The sequence below is a fragment of the Metschnikowia bicuspidata genome, assembly GCF_001664035.1.
Source record: "Metschnikowia bicuspidata var. bicuspidata NRRL YB-4993 chromosome Unknown METBIscaffold_3, whole genome shotgun sequence".
Taxonomy (NCBI): domain Eukaryota; kingdom Fungi; phylum Ascomycota; class Pichiomycetes; order Serinales; family Metschnikowiaceae; genus Metschnikowia; species Metschnikowia bicuspidata.
This window is the reverse complement of record NW_017387733.1, coordinates 165,968-180,149: the sequence shown is the minus strand read 5'-3', so window position 1 is coordinate 180,149 and position 14,182 is coordinate 165,968. Positions and strand designations below refer to the sequence as shown.

The following is a 14,182-nucleotide window of genomic DNA, read 5'->3' as shown; positions in this document are numbered from 1 at the left end:
ATATTGGTATTATGTTAGAGTAAAATAAATTATAGGTGTGTGATGCTTTGATGTTGGGCTGAAGGCCTTTTGAACTTTAATACTATGGCAGCTGGATCTATAACATTCTTTAATATCAGAAACACAAGATATGCCCAAATTTGGAGGATAAATTAGTTATTTACCTTTTAGTTCCCTCAAAACGACTTCTTCCCATAACTAATGTCAACCACTTGAATAGAATTAACGCAATTTCATCGTCTCGTAGGGTCCCATGCACCGTGACCATAGTTCATTTGACAAGACCAACGTACATTTGGCTTTGCCTCCTGGCCCCTAGGAAAATGAACCCTGCAAACGACTTTAACAAAACAATAAAGGTAGATTGTCAAAGAAAATATTTAAAGGAGCTCGCATCTCCCTTGAGTGCATTGGAGCTTGAAAGCCGATCTGTTGCCACCAAATAACCTCACGCTCATTGTAGAGCTTGGTTAACTTCTGATCGGTATAACAGCTTTTTAAACACAAGTGCATTCAAATCTTGACGCCTCAATTTCATTATCAGAAAATGGCACATAGGAGCCGTGAACGAACAGACGGATGACGGTGAGGGAGAGGAGAAATCAGATTGCAGAGTAAAGAATAGAAGATGTGGTGGATGGCTGAGAAAATGTAAATAAAGGGGAGAGGGGGGGTAGACTCCTTGAAGGATAAAGGCGGAGTGGGAAGAATGAGTAGGTTTCGTGAAGAAATGAGAAGTGAAATGTTATAATAGTCTATGACGGTCAATAGGTGTTTATTATAAAAGAGGTTATAGGATAAATAATCGAATGCTTCTAAAGAGTCAAATTAAAGCATCATAAATAATCTATATATCTGAACTTCGCATGTAAATCAGGGCTCCCCATCAAATCATCTTAAGATTATCAAGCAGGAATATCCAAACTTAGACAACTTATGTATTAATAAAGATTATCGTGTATTGTTACATCAAAAGGTTAAACATCAAACATGTGATATGACCATATGCTAATTTAAGTCATACGTTCAGCAGATGAGTTTCACTTACTATTCATGAGAAATCTATGGGAAAAATATTCAAGGAATCAAAACATCCTCAAATGAAAGTTGTTTAATTTTATCTAAATCACTAAAAATGAAATGAAGTTATGAACATTCCATTCTTCGAATGCTATTTAGGAATTCTCTATTAGTCCAATCAAAGCCGATGCCATTTATAAGTATTTGGGCTAGATATTCCATGAAATTAAATTATCTCCATGAAGAAGACCAAACGAAGAAAACGCGTAGTCATGGTTTAATTGAGACATGAGTTTTTTATCAGATTTTCACTGTTGACAGATGAATTGCTTCTTTTCCAAGCTTATAATGTTCTTATTGTTTCTTTTCTGCTGTTATTCCAACATCAGTATTCTCTGGATGAAAATATTTAAACATCCAGCGGCTTCTTTGAATCCATACTCGAAAATCGAGAATTTAATTCGGGGTCTCAAAATCGGCAGTCCAATAAATTTGAGCTATCCGACTACTCCCACGATTTTCTTCATCTGAGCTGAAATTGAAATATTGGAAGCTTCATAGTGGAAACATGAAAAATTATGTTGAGGCTTGGATCTCAGATTTCCAGTATTCACATAGCTATATTTTTATTAAAAAATGCATAAGGAAAAGACTTCCACACTAAAGTGAAACTTTTTCTTCTCGTCCTTTGTTAAGGACATGAGTCGCTTTTCTGCAAAACTACCGAGAGAAGACTACCATGAGTAATTTCTCTCGACTCTCGTGTTTACTTCACAGGTCCTATTTCATGTATCAAACCATACTCTTTTGTTTTAGCAGCCCGTATGATACAATACTGAAACTATCAAGGTCTCAGTTTATAATACTCCGGTAGCCATGTGCACAACTTCAGGTCACGATTTATTTCGAAGTCTTAATAATTTGGCTGCCTTCGGGTCAGCAACAATAAGCAGCGCCTGGCTATATCAGAAATACGAAGAAACTTTCCTTCGAGCAGATTTCAAGAACAAATGGGCATGTGTTAAGCAGATAAAAGTTGAACTAGCGATTCAAGTGAATTGAAAGGACGAATGAATTTCGCTCAACGGGTAAAATCATAATTGAGCTAGAAAGCACCTGCTCGTGTCTGAGCGGACTTCTACTACATAATAGACTCAAAACATTACATAACCCCTATTTTTCTTTACAACAATTTCAATGAATCCACGGATGAACAAGACCTAGTCAAAACTTTATTATTATAAGGGCAACTTTTGGCATCCATAGTTCAGGTATATACCCAGACCTGATTTATAGCCAGTCGCTCACCAGCAAATTCACGTTTCAATCCAAAGGAACCATTGATGAATCTCAACAAATTCAGAGAAAAAACAAAATAATCTGCCGCCATCAACTTACACCCATAAGATCAGAATTGAAGCAGGGGTACATAGCCATGTCACGTGACATGCTCGGGCACTATCTGCTCACCTTGCCCAAGGATTAAACTACTAGACTTAACTGCAAATTATTCACATCTCTTCCCTATCACCGGTATGTCCTTCGAGTCACTCTCCCAAGATCGGCAACCCACGGACCTCGGTTCTATGTCCTACCCTATTCCCCTTTCTTCCGATGAATTTGTGAACGCCGAGGATATGGAAAACCTCCATGAAATTATCAGCGATAGCCATTTAGAGGACGACGAAGAGCGCAGTCTAGAGGCGGCTCTAGAGAAGCAGCTTCAGGAGGAATTTGCCGGGGCAGAAGCTGAGATTTTGGAGGAACTTGATGCAGAGTACTTGCCGTATAAACGCTCTGGAGGCAACACGGTTGTGACGTTGAATATCTGGGATATCGTCCGTAGAGGTGCCATAAATCTAGTGTTGCCTTTTATCAATGGTATCATGCTTGGGTTTGGCGAGATCCTAGCCCATGAAATCGGGTTTCACTATGGGTTTTTCGGTGCACGGGTACAGCCTGCCAGACGGGCCGAGGAGCGCCGCAGGCAGAAGTTCTTATAGAGGAAATCGGGGGCTTTTGCGAATTGAAAATGTTTATGAAAAAGATTTTGAATGGTGTTTTTGGTGGTTGCCCGATGGCGCTGACTCTGGTGGCCAAAACCAATCATTTGTAGTTGAACTATAGTTACAGTGTGTGTTTTCGTGCGTTTCTGTGGAGCTGGGTGCATATTTAAGACGTCTTGATGATTTTAAGGGTCTGCTTTTCATATTTTGTTAGGCTTCACGATTTTGACCCATTGCCAGTACCGATTCTGCCAGAATCCACGTGCCAACGGAACAACCAACATCAAAACATATCAACAATCCATCTGTCCCAGAAGTGTGAGCATGGGACAAACGGAAGGCGTTCTGTTTCTGCAAACGAAATGCCTGATACTTCCGGTGGCAGTACCTCAGCACGATCCTGCCTGTATTTACATAACTGTACCTTTGTCGACAGTGCATGTATGGCATTCGTGTGCCAATGCTTAGTTCCTAAATAACCAGTATATACATGGACAAGTACCATATGATAAGCACTCATACAGGCAGTCATGCTGCCAGTATTCTTATGATTGTTGCGTATTGCTGGTATTCTCATGGCTATGCAATGACTGGTCTCATGAGTATGTTTTAGTGTTCTTCTTCCCAGACCAGTAACATATAAACAACACCCATAAACCAGCCATAACACCACCCATAAACCAGCCATAACACCACCCATAGAAGCCCTACCCGTGTCAGTATATCCTTGGCCCGTGTCTTTACGGTCCGTGCCCCTACCTCATACACAAACAAGTCATATCTTCTGTTAAAACAGTAACTGGGTACCTATCTCGACTGCGGTCGTCCCCATATTTATTCACCTGCAATTCCTAGTGGAGAGGCTCGACAATACATGGGTAAATATTGGCCCAGACCACCTCGCAATCCAGGAGTCACCCTATTACATCATAAATCCGGCGCTTCACTTCCCCATCCAATTTACTTTTCTGTGAAAGCATTCCTATCGCAATGTAGAACGTACGACGGGTCCTTCCCTATTGGGAACCTCTTTGTGGTGTCACATTCAAGACACGTGTGCACTAACACATCGGCCTTGCGAGATTTCGAAGGGTTCTTCAGTAGGTTTTCAACCTCGGTTTTCATGGTGAGCCCCGGAATCAAAATCGAACTGCACGTTTTGCACATCTGTCGTTTGACATGCGGCAGCACGCGTAACACCGTGCGTTTTGCCACCAAATCGACACTTCGCAGCATCATCCGAGACATGACGGGGTTTCCGTGGCTTGCATAAAAATTGGCTGCCTGGAACAAGAAGGATGTGCGTGCATAGTGGTCTTTCTGGACCTTGGGGGTCCTCTGCTGTTTGGCCATAATATGGAGGTGAGATTGGAACACGCTAAAGCCAGCAAAAGAAATATTATGTAAAGTACCGTATTTGAGCCCCGGGATCCTGCCAAGATTGGGTGTTGGTTGTAAAGGGCGTAGTAAGTGCCTTTGTTCTGGTTTAATTGGATGGGCCATGACCCAGCCCGAAGACGATGTGGTCACGTGACCTGGGCTTGGGTGCCCGCCAACGTCTGCGCCAGCCCCCCTCTTTGCAATCCTTGGATGCTGATTATATAAGATCTGAGGCTACACACGTTTGCGTTCGGAAAGCCGTCTCTCAAGCACTGTTCTGGCGTTTCCAGCACAGTACTTCGCATCAATCATGGTGGCCGGAGCAGTTATACTTGGCACACCCAAAACAGGGGCGATTTTTTAAAACCATTCAGCGACTGTGACTGGTTCTGTATTCCTAGACAATCCGCGCCAAATCAAGGGACCAAATTAAATAACCCTCAAGCGCCCACATCTCCAAACGGCCAAACCCACCAATTGACGTCCTGCACGCAGACGGCACTCCGGCCTGGAGCGCACTCACAGTGCGCCACCAGTGAACCACCATTCCAGTTCTGACCATAGTACCACAACCTAAAACGCCCCATTTCCACATATATATCCCGATACAATGAGTGGATACGATAGCGCGTTATCCATTTTCTCGTATGTTCCATCTTTTCCCGAAAAGCCTACATATAGCGTCTGATTCCGGGTCCCAGTCACAATTTAAGGTGGACAGGCGCATCTTATGGGTCAGCAAAAGTCTCGCTTACCGCCTGTTTTGGCTCTTCTAGCATATCTGGCATATACTAACCTCCCTAGACCAGATGGACACGTATTCCGTATGTTCAAATTCCATATTTCCCCCGGGATTTGCGTGTTTGCCCCGTCTGCCTACGGCGGCTAAACTAGGGGCCTCCCTCATAGTGTGTCGCCGTTCCAGCGGCATGTCCTCCCCTTATTTATCAAATATTTCGAGTCGAAAGCAACTGCTCGTTTCCAGCCGCTGTGTTTTTTTGCGTGGTGTGCCGTGTCGTTCAATGTCTCTATATTATTCCAACGACACGGGACCTGAAAGACACAACCCCACCCAGTTTCACAACCTAAGAACAGCGGCGGCTACATTCAAACAGTGCACGAGCACTGGCTCGTTTGTGGTCGGAAATGGCCAAATTTTCCAATGATCAGATACGCCAAGGCCAAATTCGCCAATGACCAGATACGCCAAGGCCCAAAACGTCAAGGCCCAAAACGTCAAGGCCCAAATACGCCAATGCCCAAATACGCCAATGCCCATTCTCCCATGCCGCGGTCCTACTAACACAAACAGAAGTCGAGTACGCCTCCGAAGCCGTCAAAAGAGGCACGTGTGCCGTGGGTGTCAAGGGCGCCGACTGCGTGGTTCTTGGCTGTGAGAAAAGAACCACGTTGAAGCTACAGGACCCCCGCATCACGCCCTCCAAGATCTGCAAGGTCGACAACCACGTGTTGTTGACGTTTGCAGGCTTGAATGCCGACGCGCGGATCTTGATCGACAAGGCGCGGGTCGAGGCCCAGTCCCACCGCTTGAATTTGGAGGACGCCGTGTCCATTGAGTATCTTACTAAATACGTTGCGGGAGTGCAGCAGAAGTACACGCAGTCGGGCGGAGTGCGTCCGTTTGGAATTGCAACGATGATTGCAGGGTTTGACTCCAACGACACCACGCCTAGATTGTACCAGACAGAGCCCAGCGGAGTGTACAACTCGTGGAAAGCACACGCCATAGGCCGCCTGGCCAAGACCGTCAAGGAGTTCTTGGAGAAAAACTATGATGAGGGTGCCGACGAGAAGCTGACGGTCAAGTTGACGGTCAAGTCGTTGTTGGAGGTGGTCCAGACGGGCGCCAAGAACATCGAGATATCGGTGTTGAAGCCCGGCAACGTGATCACGCTGTTGTCTGTCCAGGAGATTTCCCAGTACGTGGAAGAGATCGAGAAGGAGAAGCAGGCAGAAGCGGACAAGAAAAAGAAGTCCAGGGACTAGGGCTATATGTAGAGAATGAAGAACTACGCTGGCTGGCCACGACCTTTATCGGCGCCGGGCTGCTCTGTAAAACAGCCGTGGAGTTGCTGGGCGGTTCTTGTTGTATGTGACAATCAAACAAGTGCTTCGTACCAGGTAGCTACTATATAGGTGGCTAGCATTGAGTGGCTCCACCATTTTTCTTATGTCGGGTGAGTCTAGTATGAAGTAGCTCATATGACGTGTTCATTCTACGTGCCCCGTATAAACTGGCTCGTGTCAACTGGCTGTCGTGGTTGGTGCCCTGTTACTGTTTTCCATCAACATCGTTTATTTCCTGGCCTTCTTCTTGCCGTTTTTGGTCTTGGGCTCTGCCTTTCTTTTGGCCGGAGTCAGCTTCACCACGGTAAAAAACCCATCTAAACGGCCTTGTACGCCTCCTTTGAGGCCCTTCTTCAACTTCTCTGCACCACTGCGTATTCTGTCCTCGCTAAAGCCTTTGTCCCTGACCATAAACTCAATGAGGCCATCGAGATTGGGCTCTGCCCATTTGAAGTCAATCTCGTCATCTTTGAGTAGTTCCGGGTTCATAAAAAGCTCCTTGGCCTCCTTATATGGCCAGTTTTCAGGAACCTGGTACTTGGTTTTCTCGGGGTTGTTGTTGATCCACTCAACAATGTTGTCCAACGAGCCATGCTGCTTGATCAACTTGAAAGCCGTCACTGGACCCACGCCTTTGATTGTCTCGCAGTAGTCACATCCAAGCAAGATACACATATCCACAAATGTGGACTTGTCCATGCCCAAACCCTTCAACACCTCGGCAAACTCGATCTGGTCAATCGGGAGTTTTCTCGCCTCTGCAACTGTCAAGTGTCTCAACAAGAATTTGGGCTCGTAACATAGCGTGTCCATGTCCTCGGAAGCCGCGGCGAAAACCTTGCCACTTCTGGCTAGTTCAGCACACTGGGCCTCGGCCTCCGACGGGGCGTCCACATACGGAATACCCATTAATTCTAGCAACTTCTTGGCCTCGGCATTCTGTTCACGAGACGCTCTCACTGTCCGCTTCTCAAACTTCATTAACTCTTCCACTGTACCTGTTTCTTTCAATTCTGCCATCTGCTTCTCAGCTTCTTGTCTCTTCAACAATCTCTTTTCCAACTCCCCTCCTTTCAACACTGGCGGCTTGCCATCAAAGACATACAATGGCTTCAAACCATTCTCCACCATACGGATGGTTCTGTAAAACATGCCCAGCAAATGGGACGTGGTCTCGCCATCCTCGCTAGTCAACTGCTGGCCATCTTGCTGCCTAACTGCAATAAGATATTGGTATAAGCACATGGACGCATCAATGGCTATTTTTCTTCCGAAGAGGTTTTTCATGGTTAACTCCTTGAACGCATCAGGGGCATGCTCCTTTATGAGTTGATTAAGACCTATACGCTGAGTTAGTGGAACATGTTAGACCAATGATTCCCATCCGAAACGTGCATACCTTTGACTCCCATTTTCTTAATTTATTTCCTATAATTGTTTGATTTTAAAAACGAGAATAATTGATGCAAGCTGCGTCACCAGCGATGATGAGACGCGGTAAAACTGGTTCGACATATTGTGCCGGACGCGTCGTCTGAAATTCCTCACTCCTGTCTAATGTGATCGAAGGTGAAAGTCCAATTTCCAGTCAGCGGGTCATAGTGCTTGAACTTTATATCCGGTAATGACTTCAAACATTTGATATGTTTCTTGACAATTTCATCTTTGGGGTCCACAATGGCCGAGCTGGTTTTCCGATTCATTGGAAAACATCCTTCCAATGTAACCTCTGCAGGTAAGTTCAAGCCTTCACCAACTTTAGGTTTTTGGTTGTCCGGATACAAGTCCACAGTTTTTTTGCCGAAGACAACAATATTCCCGCAGATATCATCCAAGTTAAACGCCGAAAGGTCAACTGGTTTGGTGAACTCCATAGAACCGAAGAAGTTACGACCAATCTTGAAGTGTTCCACAGCTCTCAATTCAGATAAGGACTTCTTCTTGAGTTCCGACAACGGAGGATGCATCCAGTAGCCGTCACTATCAATTATCTCCCGCGAGCTGTAGTCTAAAAGGGGTTTCTCTTCGTCTTTCCCCTTAGTTTCGACCTCAAAGGTAACCTGCTTAGGGTGAGCTGGTTTTGATTCGATAGCGGATATTCCGCTAGAGGCCCCATTTGCGCTTTGAATTATCAATTTCTTGTAGTCTTTTTTGGGTGCAAAAATTTCTGATGCCATGATTGCTTTGTCAACATCTGCATCTAAGAGGGTTGGCTGCCTTGGAAGAGTATTGTTGACAGAGTCTGAGCGTGGAGAAAGGGCTGAGTCTGCGGGCTTGACCGTCTTTTCTGCTCTGAACAATGGCTCGATTCTGTGAGCACTTCGTAAGCTAACCGCCTTTTTAGCCGGAGGGTTGACTGGGGTCGCAAGAGGGATATTTGCATTGGATCCAGTGCCTTCGGTAGGCCCAGTGAGGCTTTGGAATAGGGCGTTGTTTCCGTAGGGGTTTTGAGAAAGAATGCTTAAACCGGATGACGCGATGTTTTGTGGTTGCTGCTGCTGCTGCTGCTGCTGTTGAGATTGTTGGCCAAACAAAGAGCCGCTGTTATTACCCCCAAATAAAGATCCCCCAGAATTATTATTGTTGGTGGTTGCAGACTGGTTGTTGTTGCCGAATAATCCACCGCCTCCAAGCCCTCCACCTACTCCCGTGGATGGCTTGTTCCCAAACAAACCTCCAGTAGACCCTGCGTTATTTGTTGACGTATTAGAGTTTCCGCCAAAGAGTCCGCCGCCAGTTGTGGACGACGTGTTGTTGTTCAGGCCAAATAGGCCTCCAGAGGTACCTTGCGCATTGTTGTTGCCACCAAACAAGCCGCCCCCAGTTGTTCCGGCTGGCTTGGATCCAAACAAACCGGTAGATGCATTATTGTTCTGGGGAGCACCAAATCCAGTACCTGTGGAGGGAGCTGAGTTGTTGCCTCCAAATAATCCACCGGTGGTACCAGCCGGCTTTGCACCAAAAAGCCCTCCCCCTGTATTGGTGTTTTGATTGTTGCTCCCAAAGAGACCACCTCCTGCACCATTGCTCTGATTGTTGTTGCCGAACAAACCGCCACCAGTGTTTTGATTGTTAGTGTTGCCGAAACCTCCGCCAGTGTTATTGTTGCTCTGTCCAAAAAGGCCTCCACCGGTGTTATTGGCGCCGAAGCCAGACGTTTGCTGATTGTTGTTGGCCAGTCCGAAAAGACCACCGCCAGGGGCAGCAGGCTTGGCGCCAAACCCTGAGTTTCCACCGCCGAAAAGCCCCCCGCCGGCAGCCCCGCTGTTGTTGTTGTTGTTTCCAAAACCGGTATTGGAGCCGGTGTTCCCGAACCCGCCTGCGTTATTGCTGCTTCCAAAGAGACCACCTCCGGTGTTACCCGTGGCGCCAAAAGGAGAGCTAGTGTTGCCGCTGGCGCCAAAAGCATTAGTGCCATTGTTGGACTGGCCAAACGGTGCGCTGGCTGTGTTGTTGGCGCCGAAGGCAGAGCCTGAGCCGCCGAAGCCCGTCAGGCCTGAGTTGGCAGCACCAAAGCCACCGGCAGTGTTGCCGGCGGTCGAGCCAAACCCGGAGCCAAACCCAGCGGGCTTGTTGGCGGCACCAAAAGCCGAGCCGCCGCTGCCAAACGCGCCGGAGCCAAAGCCACCGGGGGCCGCGCTGGCGTTGTTGGCGGCACCGAAAGGCGAGGCGCTGGCGTTGGACTGGCCAAAAAGACCGCCCAGGGCGGCGGCGGGCTGGCCAAAGCCGCCCGTGGCACCCGTGCTGCCGAAGGCAGAGCCCGAGGGCTGGCCAAACGCGCCCGTGCCGCTAGACTGGCCAAACGCGCCCGTGGCGTTGGCGCCGGTGTTTCCGCCAAATGCCGATGCACTGCCCGTGTTGTTGGACGCGCCAAAGCCGAAAGCCGAGGAGCCCGCCGGCGACGCGCCGAACGCGCCGGGCGCCGCACCGTTGCCCGTGCCAAAGCGCCGGTTCTGCTCGTAGTCCTTGAGCCGCAACTCCTCGAAGGAGAAGTTCTTGTACTCGGGCATGGACGACACGTTCTGGTAGTAGTTGGTGCCGGAGGAGTCCTTCTCCGTGAAGGGCGTGAACGGCTTGGTGGCCGTGCCGTTGTTGGCGGTGGGGTCTGCGCCCGCGCCAAACGCCGCGGAGCCCGCACCGGCGCCTCCAAAGGGCGTGATCGAGTTGTTCTGCGGCGTGCCGAACGCGCTGCCGAATGGCTTGGCGCCGCCGCCAAAACCCGGGTTTGTGGCGCCAAACGCGCCGGAGCCGCCCGTACCCGCTGCGCCAAACGGCAGCCCGCCCGTGGCGGCGGTGTTCTGGCCAAACACCGAGCCGCCCAGGCCAAAGCCCCCGGTGCTGGCGGGGGCGCCGAACCCGGCGTTTGCCGTGCCGCCGACGGCCAGACCGGGGTTCGCCGGGGCGCCAAATGCACCGCCCGAGGCGCCGAACCCGGCGCCCGCAGGCTTGTTGGGCGCAGCGCCGAAAATGCCGCCTGGCTGCAGAGCGGCGCCAAACCCGGAGGACGGGGTCGTGCCCGCACCAAAAGGTGAGCCGCTGGCGTTTGTGGGCGCGGCGCCGAACGGCGAGCCGCCGCGGTTGGCGGTGTCTCCGAACCCGCCGAATCCAGAAGTGCTTCTGCCAAACATCTGCCGATCTGCTAGTATTAGTACGTGGTTTTTCGCGGCAGTTGGCGCTGTCTAGTCTGAAGTTAGGGGTGTTGAGTGTAGACGATGGAGCGCGAAATTGGTGGTTGGGTTTTTGTGCGGGTCGTGCGCGCACCGCCGCGCCGGCCACGTCTGGCGCCGCTATGGGCCAGGATCCATGTAGACTCCATCACATCTCGCTTCGGCGATTTGGTGTTTTGCGATGGGGCAAGCCGCATGAAAACGGAACGAGTCTTGCTGACATCGTGTTTGTATACCGGAAAACGGCATCTTGACTTGAGTCACTTTCCAAAACCGCCTGAGTCATCGGCTCTCTCAGTAGTGCAATCTCAGATAATGCTGCGGAAGCGCCTGAGCTTTCTTCCGTACTGCACAGGGCGGGTCACGTGAGTGTGGCTGCCCGTCCTTGTCTGGTGAATTCCTGTGAATGCCTGGCACAGCTTACGACCGCGTTGCTCAAGGTGTTCTAGAAATCTACTAGTCACGCCACTGCTTGTATATTGGTATGGCACGTGACACGGGCACGTGCATCCGGCCGGTCGGAGGGGAACACGGGCCTGGGATGCGAGAAATGTCATTTTCTTGTGTTTTGGGCGAGGGACCAATCATGTATAGCCCCATTGTGTTTTCTAGATGTAAATGGTTTTTGTGTCTCTCTTACTGCGTCTCTCTTGTTGTAACTCTTCTTTCTGCTTGTAATTTACTTGCTCTCCTCCACTCCAGTGCGGCTGCGAAATATGAGGCCATTTGGTGCTTAGAGACCTCAAAGGTTGATACTGTAGCTGCCCATAAGCATCCAAACAAGGTTGGGCAGCATGGTATGGTTGATTTGCAAACTCTCAAAATTTTTTTCCTTGGGAGGCTCACGTGACTCCCGGGCTCCCACTCATCTTAGAACCCTGAACATTAAATGAAATCTCAGTATGAAGTCCAGGTGATGTATATTTCACGACACCAAGTGTGTTATAAATCCATGTCACCGAGCTTGAGGGCCTTTTTAGAACTCATGGTAGACCCCCACTCGAGTTTTTCATTTCTTGAGTGACTTGCATTCTGTCAGAACAACGTGTTTGATTTGTGCTGAAAAGCCAACACCATGAACATATTATAACAGGACATCCTTGATAAGTGTGCAGCAGCAGAATTTACACAAACCACCAGGAAATAAGACTATGAAAAAAATAAACGTGGGATTTCTCGCAGGGTCAAATCAGAAAATCAGGGGGCTCCGTCCATTTTTTTTGTGGTTGGTTCATCTGATGAAAAGAACAAAAAAAAGTATATATAGCCTTTAAACAGCTTCCAGATACGTATCTAGTGTCGAACCTCGCCCCGCCCCTTCTGTCAATCACGATCTGGGCAGTCCCCTTTTTGCGTATTAGATATTACGTCGTTGACTCCTAGTACAAGTCTTGTGTAGTACTCGCTTAACTCAGATGGTTGGAGAGAACTAAAGGAGCTTACATTCTGCGACTCGCCACGTCTTTTTTTTTATTAATTATTTTTTTTTTTTTATTCTTGAAGAAACATCATATTATAGGGTGTCACTGGAAAGATGTAAAACCCCACCGCTAACGAAAAACTACAAAGAAGAAGCCTATACTAGATCGCAACATTGGCTCAGGTGAGAAGGTGCGAGCACCAATTCACGAAATCTCCCAAAGAGGATGTGAAAAAGACTTCTGCCCAAAACCAATGTCAACCACTTGAATAAAATAAACTAAACGATATCGTCTCATAGGATATGTTCTCCTAAGGGCCCGTGATCATAGTTCATTTGAAAAGGCGGCAAGACGTACATTTGTCTTTGCCTCCTGGTCCCAAAGCAAGAAAATCCTGCGAACAACCAATTGAGGTTTCTTAAATTGTACTTAAAGGAGGTAGCATCTCCCAAAATCGTCATGACGAACCAATGTAGTTTCGTCAAGCTCTCCAAAGAGTTGTCAGCTGGGGCTATTTTTTGGTGGATTCATCTGATCAAAGGAGCAAAATTATATGAATAATATATAAAGAAAAACTTTGAACAACTCCCAGTTAGGTAGCAAGTGTCTTAGCCCGGCCCGTCCTCTTCCGTTAGTCGCGGCCTGGACGGCCCTCGTGGCCCGTATCTGTTTACTTATCGGATATTACGTCATCAACTCCTAGGATAGGTATCCTGTAGTAGTCGCTTCAACTCAGATGGTTGAAGCGGACTTGAGAATCCCACTTCCTGTGACTCGCCGTGCCTTCTGGTGTAGACCTTGAAACGGAAACTAAGTGTCCAATGGATGTGTACGGCAACAAGTAATTTTCAGATCCCAACTAAAACTTTGAAACCTTTCCAAAATAATAAGTTTTTTGATTTGTTTTTGGATGTATTACCAGGCTCCATTTTCCTACGGTTGCGGCCATACCATGCAGGAAGCACTGTTTCCCGTCCGATCAACGTTAGTTAAGCTGCATAGGGCCACACTGAGTAGTGTAGTGGGAGACCATATGCGAAATTGTGGTGCTGCAATCTTTTTACTATTTTTGGTACATGTTAACCCTTGTTTGAATCATGCTTATGTGAAACATCTTGATTACACTTTGCCAAATTGGCCACTCAAAAATACCTCAGCTTTAACGGCTCAAGCCTTGGTTATGGGTCCATCTATATAAGTTGTGCGCACTCACTCGAATCTTCATGATTGAAATGCGATCTATATGTTTGAGTAAAATACTTGTTTCTGGTAAGTGATTTGCATTGGAAAGGTTTCCGTTCATATATATTGTACTAGTATCTTGATATTTATTGGTATGAGCTCTGCATTCCATACATGGTCGTTTGAAAGAAGCTCACTTTTAGGAAAGATTTAGAGGTGTGGTCACACAAAGAAGCATATTGGCTTATCATTTACCAGAAATTTGACATCCGCGACTGCAGCTTGTACTGTAAGGTAATTTACAGGCGGATAGCGATAAAGAGAACAGATAGCCAGGCTAGAATTCATTGGGGGTGAACAATGTAAAGAACCTACTCTATAACTTTGTACTTTCCGGAGTCGGAGTTGCAAGTTCCAA

General features: G+C 47.7%; 6 protein-coding genes across 6 annotated transcripts; 2 read left to right on the top strand and 4 right to left on the bottom strand.

The window, feature by feature from the left end:
• Nucleotides 1-2,828: 2,828 nt before the first annotated feature.
• MIM1 (Mim1p) lies at nucleotides 2,829-3,002 on the top strand (the record flags this gene model as incomplete). The annotated part of the gene is made up of 1 exon (XM_018855112.1): nucleotides 2,829-3,002. A coding segment is annotated over one exon (174 nt), but the record flags the coding sequence as incomplete, so codon positions are not given.
• A 164-nt stretch (nucleotides 3,003-3,166) lies between these two features.
• Nucleotides 3,167-3,856, bottom strand: METBIDRAFT_166181 (uncharacterized protein). Its single transcript, XM_018854662.1, has one exon. It carries the CDS (start codon nucleotides 3,724-3,726, stop codon nucleotides 3,310-3,312), a length of 417 nt encoding a protein of 138 aa, XP_018711408.1. The 5' UTR covers nucleotides 3,727-3,856; the 3' UTR covers nucleotides 3,167-3,309.
• A 130-nt stretch (nucleotides 3,857-3,986) lies between these two features.
• Nucleotides 3,987-4,410, bottom strand: RPR2 (ribonuclease P protein subunit; the record flags this gene model as incomplete). Its single annotated transcript, XM_018858373.1, has 1 exon — nucleotides 3,987-4,410. Exon 1 carries the CDS (start codon nucleotides 4,377-4,379, stop codon nucleotides 3,987-3,989), a length of 393 nt encoding a protein of 130 aa, XP_018711407.1. The 5' UTR covers nucleotides 4,380-4,410.
• Nucleotides 4,411-4,991: 581 nt separating this feature from the next.
• Nucleotides 4,992-6,413, top strand: PRE6 (proteasome core particle subunit alpha 4; the record flags this gene model as incomplete). The annotated part of the gene is made up of 3 exons (XM_018859275.1): nucleotides 4,992-5,051; nucleotides 5,211-5,230; nucleotides 5,719-6,413. The coding sequence occupies exons 1-3, from the start codon at nucleotides 5,017-5,019 to the stop codon at nucleotides 6,411-6,413; spliced, it is 750 nt and encodes a 249-aa protein (XP_018711406.1). The 5' UTR covers nucleotides 4,992-5,016.
• Nucleotides 6,414-6,722: 309 nt separating this feature from the next.
• Nucleotides 6,723-7,906, bottom strand: METBIDRAFT_78028 (multifunctional nuclease; the record flags this gene model as incomplete). Its single annotated transcript, XM_018858804.1, has 2 exons — nucleotides 6,723-7,834; nucleotides 7,894-7,906. The coding sequence occupies 2 exons, from the start codon at nucleotides 7,904-7,906 to the stop codon at nucleotides 6,723-6,725; spliced, it is 1,125 nt and encodes a 374-aa protein (XP_018711405.1).
• On the bottom strand, nucleotides 7,832-11,383 carry METBIDRAFT_166196 (FG-nucleoporin). The gene is made up of 2 exons (XM_018854663.1): nucleotides 7,894-11,383; nucleotides 7,832-7,834 (listed from the first exon to the last, which is right to left on the bottom strand). The coding sequence occupies exon 1, from the start codon at nucleotides 11,120-11,122 to the stop codon at nucleotides 8,039-8,041; it is 3,084 nt and encodes a 1,027-aa protein (XP_018711404.1). The 5' UTR covers nucleotides 11,123-11,383; the 3' UTR covers nucleotides 7,832-7,834; nucleotides 7,894-8,038.
• Nucleotides 11,384-14,182: the final 2,799 nt, after the last annotated feature.